This window comes from Nelumbo nucifera, chromosome 4 (genome assembly GCF_055504915.1).
Source record: "Nelumbo nucifera cultivar China Antique chromosome 4, China Antique-T2T, whole genome shotgun sequence".
NCBI classification, from domain to species: domain Eukaryota; kingdom Viridiplantae; phylum Streptophyta; class Magnoliopsida; order Proteales; family Nelumbonaceae; genus Nelumbo; species Nelumbo nucifera.
In genome coordinates, this window is record NC_142652.1 from 46,175,879 (window position 1) to 46,190,528 (window position 14,650).

Below are 14,650 nucleotides of genomic sequence, written 5' to 3' on the forward strand. Positions count from 1 at the left end.
TGGTTCACAATGTTTCATGTTTCAATCTTACCCCTGATTTTTGTATTGACATTTACCAAAAATGCACTCGTGTCAATTAGCATCCTAAACCTGCACCAGTTTGATTTCATTTCGTGATTTGTATACCAGTAAATTCAGAAGAGCAGAAACTCGACACATGGCTGCATGTATGGGTCCAAAAGGGCTCTCGTCCTCTTACCGCTGGCTCCCTTTAATACAGAGTAAGATTCAGCCCAAAAGATGTTTGCCACTTGACCATCAGTTCATTCAACTGTCATTTGGAAACTCTAGAAATGGTGGAGAGGTCTATTCTTGGAGCCATTGAACTTGGCTTCAGGGCCAGAGGCCACCTCATTGAAAACCTAATAATATTAGGACTTGGTAAAATTTGAAATTCAAACATCAATCCATCCATTATCTATGTTACGACTTGGATAAACGAATGAAAATAAAACCCTAATGTTGTAGAACACCCACATCATTGAGAAAGTTTGCTCGACTGCTTTCTTGGAGCTCAGTTCTAACCAGCATGCATGATCACCTTTGGAAAAGGAATATTGTAAAATCATGTGGAGGCATAAACGATTTCAACCATCCCATTTCCCCTTGGAAGGGAAACAAATTGAGAACAGGCACACAGTTCAAAGCAAAAAAGATTCTGCCATCCATTCCCTACCATTTAACCCTATTCAGTTAACCTTTTTAGTGACACTGATGGAAAATAAAAATTGAAAAATACAATAAATTCAAATTGAGAACAGGCACACAGTTCGAATCCTTGGAAAATGCAAAACATTAAAACTGGCACCGGTGAAGCAAATTTTAACCTAGCAACTAGCATGTAGAGGAAACGAACTACTCCACTTCAGCCAAGTAATCATCAATTTCAGCCGGGGTCAGTACTCTGAAACAAACCACCTTGAAATATCAGTCTTCCCTCAGCAAAGAAATACAGTTGGTGCAAGATGTTCATGAGACGAATAGAATCAATGCTCAAAAGTGAAATGAACTTGTAATACACTGTCCGCATTATGCTTCTATTTTTTGGTAAAAGAAGTGGAATTTTAATTTCTAGGTTCTTTCAATCTCTCAGATAACAAAAACAGCCGGAATTCATTCAAATAAACCATCTCGGATGACTTTAAGCATTGCATTGCTTTTCTTTTCTGTATTCGACCGTCAGCTTCATGCTGAACATGTCCCAATGCCAGGATTCTTGGGGTGCTATCTTTTATCTTACACTTCAATAAAATTTCTATATATGATATCGCCACCATAATAGAATCATTTCTTTTTAGCGGGAGAAAAAAGCATAATAAAATCTATTAAGATGCAGACCATAATATTTTTATAAGTGAGGCCAGAAAGTATAGCTCAAGACGAAGCCCCTTCTCTTCCCTCCCTGGATGAGTTATGTCCAGTTCATTCATAGAGGGGCAGTTCCCCATACTTTCCCTCAAGGAGATGGGCTGAGAACAACTCCAACACAAGATCCATCCACAGCCAAAAAAAGATACAGAACATAATCATAAATATGACAATTTATTTACATAAGAGGGGCACTTCTAGCATAGCACAATTTCTTCAAATATTTAGTGCATTTTATTCAGTTAGTAATAGTTAGGCCACTATCTTTCTTACCTTGGGTAAATTCATTTACCCAGCAGATAAAATTTACTTAGGCAAGTTTATTTACCCATGTTCTTTTGAGTTTGGATCTGTGCTCCTCACAGAGCACGCCTAACACCATCCTCACAGTGCATCGCAGCCATGCATTGGGAACATCTTCCCATGAATGATAATATCAAGTATGGGAGATGTTCTCAACGCACGGATGCTTTGTGCTGTGAGGGTGTGAGGCACGCTCTGTGGGACCAAAATCTGATCTCTGTTCTTTCTGTTGAAATTCACTCAGATAAACGAGACACCCCAACTTACCCATGCTCTTTCACCTCACCAATTTTCCTAGGTAAGATGACCATTTTTTTCTTCTATTGCCAATTTTAAATAAAACCTTATCCAATAAATCAATAATCCTGAAGGATTATAATCATTATGCTTGCAACTATGTCATAACAATTTTTGTTTCTTTAAGTTTCAGCCACATAATAGACTAGCTGAGTGTTCATTAATGACAAAACAAAGATTATTGCAACTTGGTAATCCTTCAGGGGTATTTTTGTCAGATTAAAGTTGGTCCATTGCTCTCCACAATGGGAAAGTAACTTACCCACCTCTGAGGTGGGTAAGATTTTCATTTTCCCAAGTAAATGGCCAAATTATTTACCCAGGGGAATGTATCTTTTCCGTGGGTCCTACAAACATTTGCAAGAGAACATGGGAAAACTTTCCCACCTCAAGAAAGTGGCAAACGAACAGGGTCTTAATGGCTTAATGTAATAAAAATAAAGAAACTGCATACAAACATTTGCTATAGTCTAGGCATCTCCCTAGTTGTGTGAGACATGGGATGAAAACAACACTAACTGCAGGCTTCATGATATGGCAAGTGGGGCTTATGCAAACCCTGCCCAGTCCCCAATCTGTGTCCCAATAGGCAATCACCCAACTATTCAGACCCCCCCCCCCCCGAAGAAAAGTGAATGCCTCACCTCTTTAACTCATAATTATTCTCTACAACCAGTGTTACTTGTTTAGCTAATTCACTTATGAAATACCAGATTGTGTCTATAAACTACCATAGGATGTTTTACTTTTACCCAAGTAAAAGTTGTCCGCTGTCACAAATCAGAGCTAATAATTTCATCAAAATAGTAGGGGAAAGCTGGAAAGGGAGACAAACAAGCATTTTAACGTATATTTACATGCTAGAGGCAGCCAGACTTTGACATCTAATATGAACCTCATTCAGATCAGCAAACTCTACATCTGATTCTTTATCAAGAGGAAATAATAGAGATGACCTGTATTGGGGTCTCCCATGGAGGAGCCGGGGAGGGCAACACTATCTTTTGAGATACATTAGTTACCATCAGGTATAATCATAAGCCAGTTTTAAGCAGCTAGCTCTTATTTTATTTAGACTTTGAAAATTCCGGTTGATCTGTTAATTGATCAAAAAGGAGGGCATTTGTTGATCACATGGGATTTAATGCCCTTGAATGAAGTTCAGTACAGAAAATTTCAACAAGAACGGGGACATTCTATAACCACGTCAAAGGAACTAAAAGACTTGCCTGAAGTTTCTGTCAGTGCCAATTATCCCAATCTCAATATTTTTGCCAGAAATCTGTCCTTCAAACCTACAAACATGCAGAACAAGTCATCAGTAGGAATGGAATTAGGATTCAAGCAGAAGAAAGAAACAAGAGCAGCAAGGAAAAAAAAAACATTCATGATTCTCTTTTTATTCCTTATTCCTTCCTTTTTTTCAATGATTAACAAAATTTCATGCAAAGGTACAAATATTAGGAAGATTTAAAAGAAGCCATTCACAGTTAAGAACTTATTCATATTCAATGGATTATCTTCTAGAAAAAGCCTAACATATGTTCTTTTTCAATGTTAGGTCAAGAATTACCAATAGTAAAAAGAGCTACCTAACCTATAGGCAATTATCCCCTACTAGCCACAGTATACAGAAATTATGAAACAATATTAATGGACACAAAACTTAATTAATTTGGGGATGGCTCTACTCAAAATGAGTAGGGCATGTATCCCAACTAACCAAATAAAATAACTTCACTCATAAGAGCTGAGCAATGGTTAATGCAATGGGATCACTATGTGGCCTACATCTACCAAGTGGAACTTGTACAATCAGCTCTTCTCTTATGCATGTCTACAAAATATATATAGTACATATACAGCAACAGCCCTTCCCAACTGATCATCACATACGCTGTTATCTGTAAAACAAAAAATTAAATATACCCTTCTTTTAGTGTCAAAATAGCCGTGTGAACCGCATCATCTAGCTCCATATCATCAGTGTACCTACAGTAGAAAGGAAATTTTAACTAACATTGTTTTTCTACCGACAAAAGGACAAAAAGTTCCATAATGACAAAAATAAGCCAATGCACAATACTCAAGTCTAGATGAAAGAAATTGCAGGTTCTGTTTTGAAAGATGGAAATCTAGCAATACTAGTAGTGTTAAAAATAACATGTACCTTCAAAGAAGGGTAAAAGACTAAAACTTCCCTTGACATGTACACCAAGTACTAAGACCCCTCTATTTTTAAAATGGACTAAAACCTCCCCTATCAAAAGAATTAATGGTTGTTTCTAACGGACAAGTCTAAATGTCTAATATACCCTTACAGTCTAATCAAATTATAGTATTATACATAAAACTCTTTGATCATTTTCAACCTTGGACCAATAGTAACTGCCACCATCACTGCTGCATCCATTATCATTAAAAGAACCCTGTGCAAGAACAATAAAATTCTATTCTGGCCTTCAAGGACGGAGCTCCAAGTCCTCTTGAAATTGCTCAGACTTTGATTTTGTGGTGCTGATCAGTGTCATCGCTACATTTCTCAACCACCTATGCGTGTCACCTGTCACTATGCATCGGATTTGGATAGCTACATTGGAACAACTTGTTTTCATTTCAATGAATGAATTGAATATCTTTCCACAATAGGAGAAAAAGAAAGAATGGAACTTAGAAATAGGTAAACAGACCCCATTAAGGATATGTATGAGGAGGTAATAATCAATGTTAGGAACACCAGTGGAAGAGACTTCAGATTTTACAATTACGATGGGTCTTTATCAAGGTTCAGCACTTAGCCCTTACCTATATTGCACTGATCATAGATGAATTGACTAAGCATATTCAAGAAAATGTTCCATGATGCATGTTGTTTACAGATGACATAATTTTAATTGACAAAGGCCTTAGAAAAAAAAAGGTTTTAAAATAGGCAAGACTAAAACAGAGTATATGACATGCGAGTTTAGTAATTACAGGAGCGCAAATCAGGACACACTTGGGACTGAAAACCAAAAAATAACTCAATGTGAACAATTCTAGTACCTTGGTTCAACAATTCATAACAAGGGAGAGATTAAAGATGTCACTTACAGATTTAGAGCAGGATGGGCAAAATGGAGTGGTTCATCTAGATTAAAAGGAAAATAACTGTGGCAGAAATGTGAATGCTAAGGTGGATGAGTGTAAAAACTAGAAAGGATAGGATTAGGAGTGAAGTCATCCATAAGAACCTAGGAGTAGCTCCAAGTCATAAAATGAGAGAAAGTAAGGTAATAGAGAAAAGAATCTGTTTTGAAGTGGTCCTATAAACCTTAAGATTCAGAACTTTATAATAGAATGAGTTAACGAAAAATTTAAACTCAAAAAAATGTAAGTGGTTGTAATAGATCAACCAAATTTTATATAATACACAAAAAAACTAATGTTTAACTTCATGTTTTAAATGTATATTGAGCTGCTCAAAGTGGTAATCATGTAAGTTAGGCAAGAAATAACATTGTTACTCCACATATCTCCAATATTGTCACCAACTTATGTTATAAAACTATCTCCTTATGGTGCTGTGTTGGAAGTGTTCACTGGGGAACATGTCGATTCCAGTAAAATTTTGCATTGCTAGCCATGGAAGTGGAAATGGAAATATGTCACGGAAACTATCTCCTGTACTCCACATAGTGCTGGTAGTGTTCATTGAGGAATATGTCAATTCCGGTAAAATTTCGTGTCACTACCCATGGAAATGGAAATGTCATAGAAATATTAGGGAATTAAGGGACATTTTAAATCATGATGCATAGAGGACCATAAACAGTACCAGTTAGAACTTAGAAGAATTGATTTGTCACAAGTTGAAGGGGCTACAAGAGCTAGGGATAGACAAAGGACATGAGTACAAGTAATAAGAAATGATTTAAGCACTAATAATTTAACAGTGAATATGGCATTAAATAAAACAAATTGGCAAAACAGGATTCATGTAGCCAACCCCATATAGTTGGGATGATGATGATGACATTGTTGATTATGTAAAAGCTAAATAGCAAAGAAAAACTGCAACCTCAAAGTATCCATTTTGGCTTACTAAATTGACTGCATTAATGCATGAAGAATACTCTATCAATTTAAGTAGAAGGGTTGATCGACCTTCGTAATTTTTTACGGAACATAATAGCACAAACTCAAACCAAGAATAGAGGAGCCACCTAAACTACTGTGCTCAGAATGTTGATGGCATCCCATATCTATTTTAAAGTATAAAGGTACCTCTTCTCAAGAAATGTCTTTGCATTGGAGACATTCTTTCCCATTGCCGAAGCCTTCCATGAGAAGTATGAACCAGATGGATCCACCTGGAGAAAAAGTTAAAAAACATAAGCAAACTGTAAAATTCATATCTTTGTGAGTATGTCAAGGTTGCAGGCATAACAACTGAAGTAATGACCAATGACTAGAAAAGCTATCTGATAAACATATCAAATCTAAAAATAAGCGTATAAAAAAACATGAAAGAAAAGAGGCTAGTTCTAACATTTTTATGGGTGACTGGCCCTAACATTTTTTTGGAGAGCCGGTTCTAACATTCTTTTTCTGTTTTCTGTTTATGACTTGTATTTCTTAGGAAAGATAACTTATCCCCTGCATTACTAATAACAGATTAAGAGAATTTCTATTTAAAATAAGTAAAAAGAGAGGTACCAAGGAAGGAAAAAAGCAGGGAAGTTGCTAGTCCAGAAATAGCTCTCCAATATACAAGGTTCCCTAATAAAACTATTACCTGACTCCTAGATCAGTCCCCAAGTATAAATCTGGTCTATTGGCTACTTCCTTAACTAAAGAAACCTAAGATTTCATTTACATTAAACATCTGATGTTTCGTAGATTTCACATTGAAACTCTGAGTTGAAATTGGCCAATCAACAAAAATGGTACAGTGAGAAAAATGGTGTCCAAGATATGCCTATACCGAAAAATGTGTAAATATAAAGATACTGGAACCAAAGCCATTTTTTATCAAACTTGAACCAAAGCCATGGGAAGGAAGAAAAACCTCCTAGTACCAAATGGAAAGCAAGGAAGAAAAAGAAGATTAAAAAGAAATTCATAGAATCCATATATTCATGCAAGAAAAAGATAACAAGAAGAAATTCATAGAACCCATATATATTCATGCTAGAAAAAGATAAAATGTTACCAAGTCAGAGAGTTTGAACAAAGTACCTGATACAGTTGGGGACCATCGTCATCAAATCCAGCAACCAGAAGTGAAACTCCAAATGGCCTTACACCACTGGCATAACAAAGAAAATAACTAAATGAATAGCATTCCAAAAATATAGTTATAGATATTACTGAAACTTGTTTAGCAGTAATGATATAACAATTTATTAAAGGAAATCAAAGATCAAGTACAAAGCAGAGCAAACAAGGAAAGAAGCAAGTAGAACTGTCCAACATAATTCCCTCATTCACCCATAACAAGAACAGACACTATGAATCCAACCATGAAGCATGGACCCTATCTTCTACTCCAGCAAAAATGATGTTCACACTGGCAGCTAATCATCTCGACTCTCAGACACAGTGGCAATAAGCCAAAGGCCATCAATCCCCTCTCTCATCCAACCCACAACAATATACAAGTCACTCATCTCAAATCTATCATATCCAAGGGAATGTGCAAGGCAAAGCCCTCTAAAAAGCAACTACACCATGTCCCTCGAAGTATCACCTTACCAACTAGACCCAAATAGGCCTGTAAACCACACCTCTGTAGCTTCTGTAACCTCAGCAAAATCATTATTAGAAAATGCTGGAACTTATCTCTAGTGTGTACTCAATGTTTTACACAAATAGCAATGATTTTGATCCGAGCACTCATTTTTCTTTTATGAATAACAATCAGACAATTTTGTTAAGACGAGGTGGAGAACTCAATTACCAGTGATTCCTAATAGCAAAGCAACAAAAACAGCAAGTGCACAATAGCCAAAAGCTGAACAAAGAAGGGAAGACCAGTGAAAAATACTACCAAATTAATTGATCAATAGAAGGACCTGGAGCCCCCCCAAATCAGATCTGATATCCCTACTGGCACTAGCGAAGGTATCAGATAAAGCATTGGCCAATAATAGGAACCCATCTAAATGAGCTGTTCAAGAAAGTAGTTTGTGCCTTTGCTTCTCTAATGGCAAATCCAAAAGGCCATGGAGCTTCACATTTCAAGACATCCATTTTATTACCATTTGGCAGTCCCCTTCTATCAATAGCCACCTCTATCCTAAAGAGAAAGACAACCTAAGCACTAGTTAACAGTTCATCTCTAAGAGAATTCCTTTACCCCCACTGGCTCTGAGAAGCTCAGTACACAACAAGAATAGTGATGCAGGAGCCAAAGTCATTGGTTAAGTTGATCAGTTTTCTAATTTTTTATATATTTTTATACTTTTAGATAGCAGGGCTAATCAATTTACTAATTTCTGTACGGTCAGGCTCAGAATTTGATATGTATAGTCATATTGAGTTTGTGTTTAAAATTCCATAGCCATTGGCTAAGATGTCTAGGAATTACTTAGTTTTCTAATATTAGTGGCATGTAAAGTGCAAAAAACAGTGTATGTGACTGTGAAGTGCAGAAACATGGAGTTATGAATCAACAAAGTTTTTTTTTTGATAAAAAATAAGTGAAAAGTATTCATTAAATAAATTAAGGAAGTACAAAGAGAAGGGAGAGATAAACTCTCTTAACTCTCCCCAATCAATTTCAAAAGGTTATGACATATCCCAAAATAATTGACCTCCTCCCACCCCTTGTTTGGTCAAAGCATCAGCAAATCAGTTAGCATCTCTTTTCACTCAAATCAGATTCACCTCCATTCCCTGCGTTAACCACGTAAACCTTCTTTTTTCATTAATGTAGTCCCACCAACTTAGATCCTCTTCATTTTGAAGGAAGATTATAACCAACTTTGAATCCCCTTCAATTATCAGCTTTCAAATATTCATCTCCTTGGCCTTTTGACCCCTTCCAAAGCAGCTAGAATTTCAGCCCTCAAAGAATCTCCCACACCTCCAATTCCTGAGGGGCCCAGATTTCCTTCACTACTACCACCGAAGTTCAGCTTAATCAAACCACTGATGAGGAGACCAAGGGGCCTCAAGAAAGGCTTACTAGGAGTAGAATTAGCCACTTCCTTCCACCTTCTCATCAAGCGTGCCCCTTTCACCCAATGGATCGCTCTTACGGTGATGACTTCGATTGGAGCATCTCTACACCTCTCTGTTTAGAATCAATTGAGTTCATTTAAGTTCTTAAGATATATGGTAAGGATAGAGGATGTTTCCATGTCCTACCAAACATGGTTGCCTACTACAGCTATCTATGCCAAAGCTACTCAAAAACTTTATTAAAAATCTTCAATCATAGACCTATTTTCCTCAATTTGAAGTTTTTCACCATCTTGGGGCAAATTTGCAATTCATGCAATTAAACCTCTACAGTTAATACCCTTACTAATGCAAATGATATCTTCCTTTAGTCCCTAAACCTTCTCTAAACTCTATTCTAGCTAATCAACACCTTCTTAGGTCACCTTGGATCATAGTGATCCAACATCAATGACCGTAGCCTTAACTGGCTATTCTAATATTTCCACACTTCCCCAGACATTTTGCACTTCATACCAACCAGCACGAAGGCAGTTTTTTTTCCAATAAATCAGAGGCAGTGTCTGAGAGTGCTTATTGTTGTTTCTAAATAGGCTTTAATAAGTGCTTAGTAAATCAGCAGCTTTTGTGTGTTTGGTACTAAATTTCAAACGGGCCTTTTCTTTATAAAACCGCTTCTCCAAAACATATTAAAGAATAAGCCCAAAATTTCTCACACTTTCAAAAAGGGCTTTTGGGGTGAAAAAATATTGTTTTGGGCATTCTTTACTAGACATCCGAACAAGCTCTCTCGGGTTCTTTTGGAATCTAATAAGCAATAAGCCCAATAAGCACTTAAAAGAAGCACTCCCAAACATGGACTATATGTGATAAATGTAGTGTTAGATATATTTTGGTGTCAAACAAACCTACAAGCTTCATTATTAAAGTGCATAATGTTTTCTTCTAAATTCTCAACAGTGAATATGTTTTTTCTTTGAAGAGTAAAAAGGAAAATTTGAAAAGAAAAGGAAAGTGAATGTGTTCTCTATTTGCAGAGTGATGTTTTGAAATTCTTAATATGATGCTTCTCATGGTATATGAAATATGCTGATGAGGAAGACATGCAACAATGGAAGATTTATAGCTAAGTCATTCCAAAATACTTTGACCCAATGGTGAACCATTGGGTAAAGAGACCATGGGGTAATCCTATTCCTCAAAGAGTGGAGGCATTTGCATAGCTCCTATCATTGGATAGCATTCTAATTGTTGAACATTTGAAGAGCAAAGAACTCTGATAACCATCCTTCATGTTATGTGTAACATGAAGAAGATATGTAGTATCTTTTAATTCACTGTAGAGTTACAGCATTTGTATGACCATTCTTTTGTGCTCTATGATGAAGGCCTTTATACAGGTTGGCTGACCCTAAATGGATTTCCATTGAGGCTGTCATTCACTACACGAAAGGAGGCAAAAGTATTTTGGATATTGTTCCCCTTGTGGCATGTAAAAACGGCTTCATTTGGACTAGAATTTTGGAATAACCCTGATTTTTAATTGGTAATAAATATCCTTGATATTGTACTGTCCAGATGATTGTAAAATTGCAGCATTTCTAATTTACCTGCAATTTGTGATTCTAGTTCATTCAGTTATCTTAACATAACTTTCTTATAATATTCCATTTCTCTAATAAAATCTTCCTTTTATTTCATCAATCATAAAGAAAAATCTAATATGTTTTCTTAAGGTTTGGTTAAAACCCAGCTCCACCCAGATTTTCATCAAGATAGGGAAAGCCCCCACTTTTGTTGTCAATTAAGTCATCCTTGGTATAGTCATCTTTCTTCTTTAATCTTCCCTTTTTAACCACATTTTCTTTTTTTCTTACAACTTTGTCACATTCTCTTTATCTTCAACTTAGTTATCTTCTATTCTTCTTCCCCATATGGATTTTTCTAATTGATTATTGTTAAATCCCCACTATATTACCTTAACAAATTCCTCCTACAAAATTGTTTCTTGAGAGGAAAAGGAGAGGAGAGCTTGAAGAAAGTGGTTACTGGGGGAGGGGGAGAGACATGGAACAACGAAGACGAAGGTCAGGAGGAAGGTCTTGAGGAGACGGCTAGTGTTTGTCAGTGTTTGGTTCCAAAAGATAGATGTGTGCAGGAATCTTTGGGTTCGGGGGCTTTTCTGTCCTTTGTCTCAGTTTATTAGATTTTTGGATGTTTGAGGTCTAGTATGTTGTCTCTTTTGATTTCAGTGGGTGTTTTCAGTGTTCAGTGTCTGCCTCTCTCTCGGGTGATGTTGACACACACACACACCCCTATTTTCTTCTAAAGCATTTCCCAAGTTGGTCTATGGCTTCTTTCACAGATCTATGATGTCTGTTCCTCTATTTATTATTTTTTTTATCAGCAACTCTGAAATGATTTCATTAAATAGAAAAATTATGGATACAACAAGTTGTGAAAGAGACCAGCTTTAGTAAGCTGACCCAAACCAAAATTACAAATGAGACCAAAACATGTGTTCGTTCAACCCCTTGCTTAGCTAAGCTATCTGCCAAACTGTGGGCATATCTCCTCACCCATCTCACATGGATTGACATGTCCCTTGGCAGCCATTTAAATCCTCCTGAATTCATTCCTCAACTGCCAAATCACCCCTTCACCCTTTTTTTGATGTATACCCCTTCACCCCTCTGTAACCACTTTATCACAGTTTTTGAATCTCCCACAATGATCAGTCTATTAAAACCCAAATCTGTAGCCTTCTCAACCCCATATGCTGCAGCTAGAAACTCTGATCTTGCCACTTCACCCTGCTCCACAGGACCGGAGTACAGAGTAATGATATTTCCATCTTCATCTCTGATGCCCCCCCCCCAATGCCTGAGGGGCCCAGATTACCCACACAACTCCCATCAAAGTTCAGCTTCTTCCAGCCATCGATTGGGGGAGACCATGCCTCAACAAATTGCTGTCTTGTAGATGAAGAGGCTGCAATAACACCCCAAACCCTAAAAAAGTCTTCAACCTTAAAATCTGAAAACATCTTCAAGCTTTTCGCCCAATGTCTCACCCTAAACATTATTGTTTTGACCAAGTCTTCCTTACTTTTTTCTATTCCTTCAAAAATTCTTGCTTTGCTTTCCTCCCAAACAGTCTAAAGTAGTACTGCTCTAGCACACCTCCACAGGATCCTACCCCTCCTTTTAGTGCCACTGATACCATTAGGGCAGAACAAGCCATCCAATCTGTCATGAGAAGACCACCTGCAACCACAAAGGGAAGAAAACCAATTCCAAATAAAGCTAACAAAAGGAGAAGATATCAGAAGGTGAAAATCAGTCTCACCATTCAACCTACACAGGACACACCAGTTGGGGAACAAACACCAATTTGGTCTTTTTCTTTGAAGAACATCAAATGTGTTAATACATCCATGAAACACTTCCCAACAGAAAGCACTGATTTTAGGGGAAATGGGAGAGCACCAAATTTCCTTGATTGGGAAAGGATGAGAGGAGGTGGCTACCAACGAGTGTAAGAAGGATTTACAAGAAAACAACCCATCAGAATTAGGACTCCAAATCCTAGAATCTGATCCACCTTCCCCCAAGAACACTGAAGTCAGCAAGCCTAACAGCTCAGACACTATAGGAAGTTCAAACTCTCTGATGTTTCTGTTAAATCCCAAGTTCCAATTCAACCCTGGAAGGTGAGAAGGCTGACTTAGGAAATTAAAAATAGGCCTACCCTTGAACCTCCGAGAACCTCCTATTTGGTAATGTTGTTCATTCATTCATCCTACTAAAATATCTTCTTAAAAGGCAATTAAAATTATAAAATCAGTATTTCTTGTGTGAAAACTAAGAATTTAAGACCCTAACATGGACTTGTTTGGGCTTGCCTCGAGGGGTGTGGCACAAAGGCAGCTCATAGAATCAAGAATGTAATATGTTTTACATCACGTTAGCTACGTTAAGTAATGCAATTGAGGAAAAAAAAAAAGAGATTGTCAGTTTTACATGCTTGAAAATGTTTTATATGTTTGATTTTATTTTTAAATTCACAGTTGAATATGCTTTACATGTTATGTTTATGTATTTTAATTTTAGATAATAGGTTTTTTAAAACATTTATGTTCAAACTTAAAGTTTATATTTTTTTATTAATATTATGTTTAATATTTTTTACTTTTGCATTTTTTAATTTTTTGTAATTTTTTTGTGTTTCTGACATTTTCTATTTTTTAGCATTTTTTTTTATTTTTGCGCCTTGCTTCAAAAAGGCGTGTACCTCGCCTTCTGCCTCAGGCACAAATTGACCTATGCGCCTTGTGCTTTTAAAACACTGACCAATTCCCAAACCCTCTTCTTCCTTCAATTTCACCACCTTTTCCCATCTAACCAAATGATCTTTCTTTTTTCCCCTAGATCCCAAAGAAAATCTGTCATGATTTTTTTCAATTTTCCTCACTATCCCTTGTGGCATCCTGAACACTTGCATGTAGTATACTGAAGATTTGCTAGGGTATACTTAATAAGAGTTATCCCCCCCCCATCGGGATATAGTTCCTTTTCTACCCTGCCAATCATTTCTCGACTCTTTCCACCACCGGAGGCCAAAAACAAGAAATCTCGAGTTATCTCACAGACCTAAGTATTTCATTGGCCACTCACCCTTCTCGCAACCTAGGGATTCTACCAAAAAACCTCAACTCATCCTCTTCAATGTTGGTTCCAACCAATAAGCTCTTTGACTAATTAATCCTCAAATTAGACATCCTCTCAGAGTTTCACAACCAACCTCAAGTTTTCCACCCCCCTCCCTACAATCTCCATCACAAAAATTAGAATGTCATCTACAAACTGCAAGTGAGTGACCAAAATATTATCTCTCCCCACTGACCACCCTCTGAAAAGCTGTAGGCAACTTGCTCGAGAAATCAATTTGCTTAGTGCTTCAGCAATCAAGGTAAATAGAAAGGGAGAAAGGAGGTCACCTTGCCTAAGCCCACGGAATCCCTCAAAGAAATCATACAATGTCCCATAACTATGACTGAGTAGTGACTAGTTTGTAAACAGCCCTTAATCCATTTACACCACAAATCTCCAAAACCACACCTCATAATATCAATTAAGAAGTTCCAATCCACCAAATCATAGGCGTTTTCCATATCCAATTTGATAGCCACTCCTTTCCTCTTTCACCAGCCATTCAACAACCTTTTCCAGCCCTTTCCAGCACTGCCACCATGGAATTGAACCACCAATACTATATTGTTTTCCATCACTAGCAAAGTTTGATTTCATACCCAATCAATCAAAATTGCATCAGTTCCCCTTTTTAAAGGTAAACCATGTTGCATTGTTAAGAGAGGATGAGTTTAGATCAGGCTAATTAACAAAGCTCATTCACGGAGATTCAACCAAGACAACTTTGTTTCACCAAAAGCTCCCTAGAATCTTCTAGTCCACCATAAGTTTTGGGATTTCCCTTGTAAATTAGTTGATTGATT

General features: G+C 37.0%; 1 protein-coding gene across 1 annotated transcript in view; it reads right to left on the bottom strand.

Moving 5' to 3' along the window:
• Positions 1-640: 640 nt before the first annotated feature.
• LOC104607011 (proteasome subunit alpha type-2-B) overlaps positions 641-14,650 on the bottom strand; it is a 31,411-nt gene continuing 17,401 nt past the window's right edge. Inside the window, exons 7-11 of the mRNA XM_010272497.3 lie at positions 7,189-7,258; positions 6,235-6,320; positions 3,898-3,960; positions 3,198-3,263; positions 641-904 (exon numbers count right to left, since the gene is read on the bottom strand). Coding sequence (XP_010270799.1) covers positions 856-904; positions 3,198-3,263; positions 3,898-3,960; positions 6,235-6,320; positions 7,189-7,258 — 334 coding nt within the window. The 3' untranslated portion in view covers positions 641-855. The remainder of the gene's footprint in view (positions 905-3,197; positions 3,264-3,897; positions 3,961-6,234; positions 6,321-7,188; positions 7,259-14,650) is intronic.